Source organism: Cynara cardunculus (assembly GCF_001531365.2).
Source record: "Cynara cardunculus var. scolymus isolate 2C chromosome LG 17, CcrdV1, whole genome shotgun sequence".
Lineage (NCBI taxonomy): Eukaryota > Viridiplantae > Streptophyta > Magnoliopsida > Asterales > Asteraceae > Cynara > Cynara cardunculus.
Window position 1 is genome coordinate 12,446,598 of NC_037544.1, and position 7,656 is coordinate 12,454,253.

The window sequence follows — 7,656 nt, forward strand, 5'->3', positions numbered from 1 at the left end:
AAGTTTAATGTTGATGACATTTGTTTACTCATAAATGTATTAAAGAAAGTTTTTGTTAGTCCGTGTTTTGTAACAATACTATTTTTAGTATTATGAGTATATGTATGTGGATTATCTGTACATGAAATTGTGGGTTGTTATAAACGGTGCAGGATTGCCAATATTCTTGTATGTATCTCTCAGGAACCAAGTCATCAGTGTTGGTCAAGGCTTGGTTCAAGAAGTGGTTTTGGAGAATGTTGATGATGGGATGGTATTTGGTGTCGAAGTTGTCAAGTTGAAGGTTTAGGGCATGATTATTTGGTAGGGGAACAAGGTTTTGACTGATATCTTCCATGGTTTTGTGGGTTGTGGTAAGAGTTTGGGAGTTTCTAGATTCTGAGGAGGACATTGTTGCAGGTTTTGGGTTTTGGAAGAAGATAACATATTTCTAGGGTTTCAATGAAACTAGTTCTTGAATCAAGAAATGGGATGAAAGAACGGATTTGTGGTACTTACTTGGGAATCAGGATGATTGGTAGAAGATGGAAATGATCTTTAATTGCAGGTTTGAGAGCTTTGAGTGCTGGCAATGGCGGTTGAAAGGTTGAAGTCGACGAGAGTTCTTTGAGAAATTTTGTAAGCATAAAAGATTAATTTGGGGGTTAGAAATTGTTTAAATAGAAAAAAAAAAATTAAATCACTTGAGTGTTTTAGCGTCCCAAACGTCAGATAAAACTGAACCGGTTTTCACAAAGCCTGTAGGGGCCTGCCATGTGGATATCCAACTGCCAGTGGCGCCTCCCACATTTGAAAAGATAAGCTCACAGGCGGTGATGCTTATTCTGGGTAACAATTTTTATTAAATAAATAAAGAAAAATTTTATGCCTTCCGAATTGAATAATATGTTTTATTTTTTTGAAAAACAACAAGAAAAGTTTTTAAGTGTAAAAGTTCTGATTTGAGAAAGGTAGAGGTTTTGATTAGAACCAGAGAACTATATGCAGAAGAAGACATACCTTAAGATCTCAAACAGAGATTCATGATTAGACTATACATATCCTGTGGAGAACACTTTCCTATGTTTAGAGACAGAGGCTCTGTATAGTACATACAGAGGCTCTGTTCAATAACCATGAGTTTTAACGCAGAGGCTTTGTTCTGAGATGATGTTGTGCTCCCCCTTGAGTTTAGCCATTCTTAGTTGCTCCCCCTTGAACTATGCTTGGATCATTTGTGATAAGTAGAGTATATGCATAATGATCAAGGTACAGAGGCTATGTATTGCAAAAGAACTAGACAAGTAAGAGACTCTGCATGAACTATGCAGAGGCTCTGTTCTGTGAAAAAGACAGTATGCATCAAGGGATGCAGAGGCTCTGTTCTAGCTTGAGAGATTTAGCATACCCAACTTGCTAACTAGGAAATTGAATCTCTTTTCATCAAGAGGTTTTGTAAAGATGTCAGCAAGTTGTAAATTTGTGTTTACAAAGAACATTTCAATCGTACCTTTCTCTACATGGTCCTTGATGAAATGATATCGAACATCGATGTACTTTGTTTTTTAGTGTTGCACAGGGTTGGCTGTGATTGCAATAGTACTTTCTGAGTCACACAGAATTAGAATCTTCTCAAACTCTATGCCATAGTCTTTCAGTTGAGTCTTCATCCATATCACTTGGGAACAGCAGTTGGCTGCAGCGACATACTCTGCTTCAGCGGTGGAAGTAGAGACGTATTTCTGCTTTTTCGAGGTCCAACTTATGTTGTCCCCAAGCAATTGGCACCTCCCTGATGTTCTCTTTCGATCGAGTTTACAACCTGCATGATCAGAATCTATGTACGCAATAAGATCGAAACTAGAATACTTTGGATACCAAAGACCCAAAAATTGAGTCCCTTTGAGATATCGAAAGATTCTTTTTACAGCAGAAAGGTGAGATTCCTTTGGATTTGCTTGAAAACGAGCACAGAGACATGTGGCAAACATAATGTCCGGTCTACTAGCCGTGAGATATAGTAATGATCCAATCATTCCACGGTACATCTTAACATCCACCGACTTACCAGATGGATCTGTGTCAAGTTTAGTACCTGTAGCGATTGGTGTTCTCATGTTTGATGAGTTATGGAGTTGGTACTTCTTTAATATGTCAATAAGAGCAATAACTCCAAATCCTCATATCACACAGAGGAGATAACTCAAAACAAAGTACTTAACTCAAAACATAGGCAATCAAAGCCTCTCTGGTTATAAACCATTTTCCTCATCTGCATAACAACATTGCTATCATATCAATAATAGCAATAACTCCAAATCCTCATATCACAGAGAGGAGATAACTTAAGATCATTACATTTTATAGATGTAATAACAAGATGTATGATCAAAACTCAGATTTCACAATTGCCACCCTTATTTTAAGATACACCTCTCCTTGATATGCCACCCTTATCCATGGTACACCTCTTTTTGATATGTCACCCTTATCCCAATATGCCTTACGAATGAAGTTGTTTAGATATTTTCAAAAGGATCAAGCAAATTATTGGTTTAACACTTTACAAGCAGGTTCCATCATATATAGGAATGATCATGCAAAGAACATTTTAAAAAAGTATTTTCCACCTATCATATCGAGGAATGATCGTAATTTTCTTTATCCTTTGGTCCTCCTCTTAAGTAGAAAAAAATGGAGCTAGTAGTATTGAGCATGGAGCTTAGATCAAGCATTTCTAAGCTTTGATCTCTCCAACTCTTTTGTTTAAACATCAAGTTCTAATTTCATGTTCTTAATCTTTTGTTTACAGCTTGTTGCTACAACAACTACTACTTATTTAACAATATTATATTTTCTATACATTTACATTTTTAGCATGCTAATTTCATGTTTTTTTTTTACTTTTTTAGCAATGATTGGCTAAACACCTAACTTGGGTGTGAGTGAATCTTGGAAGAATAAGTCGTGTGTTCATAGATAATTCCTTTTACCATAGTAATATACTCCACTATTCACTCTTGGGTTTAATATTTCCTTAAGTAATCTTTGACAAATTGACACATGCTATTTTACTTAAAAGAATTGGACTTAAATTTAAGACAAGACAAATAATTTAACTGAGAGTGTTATAAAGGCTGCAAGAGTTGTAACAACCTCCATAGGTTGCAAAATTTTATAGAAAGAAAGGAAAGTTATGTACTAAGCATGGATTTGTATTCATTTTAGGTACTGCTAGTAAGAAGTCTAATCCACACTTCGGAAGAAGGTCATTCAATCCAATGGTGTTGTATGAAACTATTGTTCCAACAACCTTAAGTTATATTGTAGCAAGGTTCTACCTCATTTTAATGTTGAAATTCCAACCTATTGGTCCCAGACAGATCTACAAGAGTTTAGAGGTAACAACTTGTAGAAGGGGGGGATGATTACAAACACAACAATTTTCACTTTTTAATTCCTTTATTGATAAAGAAGATCAATAGAGAATTTAAAGACTGTTTGTTGAATAAGAGAAGATATAGAACTTATCTAAAACAATCTAGGAAAGACACAAAATACAGAAAACAAAAGAGAAAAGACTTGCTAAAAGAATAAACATTAACTTCGCTAAAGGAAGAGATTAGGTAGTGTTCTTCACTTGAAGTAAAGATAACTTCGAAAGATTAATTAGTCTATGCTTGTGAGGAAGTCCTTTCTTGGGTAGAAAGTTGATTTTCAAGATACATGCTTGGCTTCTGAGAAGGAGGAATTTATTAGCTATTTATACCTATTGCATTAAATGCAAGTCAGACACTACAAGGCACATGGAAAACTTCTAGAGGTGAGCTTGTCCTTTGTCTTAAGATATACAGGCTTTTGCCGTATATGAACAAAAGTCTTTCGCAAAGTAGGTAAGCATGTTTGGAGGCAATAAAGTGACTCCGTACAAGTGCTTTACTTTGAGAGGTATGGGTTTGTCTTTTGTGTGTAGGAGGATAAGACAAAAACTAATCTTGGTCAACAAGATTCATCGATGATCGCTAAAACTAAATAAAGAGAAAATATTTTTCGTAAGATAGAAAGGATCATTATCAAATCACTGAGAGAGAGGATCAACAAACTTCCTTTATTTGCTTATGACAAAGCAACATAAAGAAAATTGCTTAGATCTTACAGTAAGAAAAACGTACTGGTAAAATACACGTCCCTTTTTTCTGTTTTGGGATCTTTTTTAGTGATAAAGTTTATTATGCAAATTTAGTTTAATTGTAAAGGATTACAAGGAAAGTAGAAACTTACATAATATGAATAACTTAATACTAAGAGCATATTCACTGACAAGAAAGGTGTCAGAGAATGTAAGAAATAAATAGAACTCGTAAGTACGGGTCCCATTTACGTTTTTGAGAAATATTTTTGTAGTGAACCAATAATTTTATTGAAATATCTTTCAAAAAAAAATATTACAAATGATTACAATTGATTTTGGTAGGCTTAATACATAAAAGTTATACACTGAAAGAAAAACTAAAAGATACATAAGGTTTTAGAAGATTGAAAGGTTTTCTAATCTAGATTGTCGAAGTTGATGTAGTCAAGGACATATTCTCCTTGAATCTTTTTTCTGAGCAATTCCTTTCGAATCCTGCGGTCTATCATCTTTCTATAGATATATTCATTCAGCCAAGTTCGAAGATACGCTAGGTGATCTATAGGCAGATATGGAACTCAGCTCGCTGAAACCTGTACTAACCATCATAGTCAATGAACCATAAGTCCACATTCAGGTTTCACATGCACTGTATTGGGAATAAAGGCTCCCTTTTCAGGCAATGATAGATTCGACATTGAGATATTTGGCTTCTTCCTGTTCTTTAAGAGCTCATCCATTGAAAATTTTGTTTCACGCTCGTTTATGTGGGATGAACCTTCTCCATGAGCAAAAAGGTTCCTTCTTCGAGAGAACTTTTGTGGCAGAGGAGGAACCTCGATGATCTTCAACACTTTATTGATTATTTCATTTATTCTTCAATATAAGCCTTATGCCTAGATTAAGAATTTTTGAATTGTCTGTCGAATCTCGAGCCATTCATAGAAACCATATTGACTGAGAAAGGAAGGATACTCAGTGATAGAATCGTTGTTCTCTCGAAAGAGGACCATAGAAACCAGAAGGCTACCATCCTTCATTCGTCCACTGATTGTGACGTTTGAAATTTTGTAAGGGCTCATTCTTGTTTTGATCCTTTCTCTGCACCAATTTAGATCCTGATTCTTCAGCTTTCACATCCTTTGTCTTTTCTGTTCAGCTTCTTCTAGGAGTAGGGCTTGAGCACTGAGAGGATCACTTCGTGTGAACATACCTTCTACATGAGTTTGATAAGCTAGAGTCTTGGCTAACTCCAGGATGTCTTTTAGTTGCTGCTGATGTTGCTTCAGCTCTTGTTCAGGTTTTAGGGATTCCTTGCGTTCAACTTTAGAAAGGAAGTCGAACTTACTGCATCTAGAGGTACAAGAGGAATTTTGACTCTGGATTTGTCAAATTGACTTATAGGCTAAGCCATCCTCAAGTCTTTTTCATCCTCTGAGCACACAAGTTGTCTTGACGACTTCATGGGAATGAGGTTGTAGACTTTATCTTCACCTTCATCACCCATAAGGGTTTTGAAAAAAGGAAGATGGGTTGAGAGATTGAGGGTAGGTGTTGTAGATAGATATAGAGGTAGATAAAAATAGGGTTCAGTTTCTAAGGGATAGGGTAAAAACGTGGTTAAGGTGTTTATATCTTCAGAATGGCTCAGTGCCCCAAGAAGTAGGGAAAAGTTATCTTCAGCAACTCTTTTCCCTTTGCTAGAGTAGGAGTGTTGGTGTGAAGATCTCTCCCCGTGGGAAACAAGTTCCTTGAAGAAGAATCCCTTTAGTAGGTTGTCTTGGTGTGACTTGGATGGAGAAATCATCATCATCATCATCGTCGTCGTCATCATCACCACCAAGGATAGTACCTGTATCTGGGATCTGGGGTCAGGATCCTCATCATCATTATCTTTATCATCCTCATCTTCACCAACATTTGGAAATACAGAGGTGGAAGGAGGAAAGTCTTGATGGTCAACTGTAACCACGACTTCATCGTTTTCAAGGGCCTTCTCCTCCTCTTTGTCATCTTCAACGGAGAGAGGGAGGCATGAAACTAGGTTGTGCAGTGACTGTTCTATTGAAGCAATAGCTTCTGCTTGTTGAAGGTTGAGCTCAGCGACCATATCCAGCTGATGACGAACAACTTCAGTGAAGAAGGGTTCAGGGATAGGTGTTGGTTGTTGTAGAATCTGGAAAATCCGTTCAAGTAACTCATCATTCTTGGTAAGTTGAGCTTGAACATCCCTAACGTTGCTAAAGAGAGTAGCGATAGCTTCAGAGTTGTGATGGATTCCCATATCCATGGAGTTCAACTCGTTTTTGACTTCACGAATCTCGTCTTAGACAACAGAGAGGTCGTGAGCCAAGTTTTCCTTCAAGGGAATTCCATGTTGAACTTAGTCCATCTTGTCAAGAACGTTCACAACAACATGGAGAAGCAACTTGACATCTCCAACCATATCATAGGCGTCAGTCTCAGTGGCTGGGGGTTTAGTCTCCATAGGACCTGCAGAGAGATAAGAGGTTCTAAACATGAGAGAGCTCAGGGTTAGTAACAAAGAAAGAAGTGGAAGAGGTAAGGTGTATACCTAAGGGTTCCTCAGCAGTATCCGAATGATTAACGCTAATGATGAGCGTATCAAATGCACTATCGAGAGGATTAGTCGCGCGTTGCTGAGGGGAGTCAAGAGGAACATCCTCAGGTCCTGTGGTGATAGCTTCATCAATAGTGGGGACAACCACCATTGATTCATCAGCTTGTGTGATCTATACCAAAGAATGAGGGGATGAGAGAATGGTTAAGAAAAGAAGTGAAGGATCAGTAGTAACAATGTTGGGAATCACACATTCAGTGATTTGAGTCACTTAAGTGCTTGGGGTAGGTGCCACACATACGAACACTATAGAAGATATCTCTGAATTGAAAGGAAGGGGACATGCAGATGCCTCGGGGGTAAGAAGAAGTTAAATAGATGAGACCTGTAGAGAGGTCTTAGCTAGCTGAGAGGGCTTCCCCTTTATGGCTTTCTTAATCTTCTTTGAGGGATTAAGAGTGGCTTCAGAGGGTATCCTTTTACAAGAGGATAAAGAGGTAGTAGCTGGGATAGACTGAGGTTTGCCACAGTCATGGCTACTAAAAAATAAGGAAGAAGAGGAGAATCTAAGGAAGGAAAAAGAGAAACATTGGGTATCCTCAGCATTTGAGGGAATAGACTAATGTCTGAAGACTTGGACTTGTGATCAAGAATCCTTGTTCCAAGACTGTAGTGGGTAAGGTCGCTCTGAGTGGGATATTTTGTTGCAAGGATTCTAGCTAGAATCCCGCTTATGAATCTGGTGTAAGGAACCACCTTTTTCCTTTGCGCTTGTTCAGCTTCAGTGCCAAGTCATCAAAGATGAGCTGAGCATGATGACATTGACATTTTTGATAACTAAGCAGTCGATATTCAGCGCCACCCAGCTATGGGTTGTTCATTGACAGGGCCAAATAAATCCATATGCAACAGCTAAAGTGGAGTAGTCACTGAGAAGACTTGTTTTGATTTAAAACAATCCTTT

The 7,656-nt window shown here is 37.5% G+C and overlaps 1 protein-coding gene across 1 annotated transcript in view; it reads right to left on the minus strand.

Moving 5' to 3' along the window:
• Window positions 1-6,401, minus strand: part of LOC112499858 (probable serine/threonine-protein kinase kinX) — a 17,284-nt gene extending 10,883 nt beyond the window's left edge. Inside the window, exons 1-2 of the mRNA XM_025103130.1 lie at window positions 5,964-6,401; window positions 5,325-5,490 (exon numbers count right to left, since the gene is read on the minus strand). Of these exons, the coding sequence (XP_024958898.1) occupies window positions 5,325-5,490; window positions 5,964-6,401 (604 nt within the window). The remainder of the gene's footprint in view (window positions 1-5,324; window positions 5,491-5,963) is intronic.
• Between the last annotated feature and the right edge of the window lie 1,255 nt (window positions 6,402-7,656).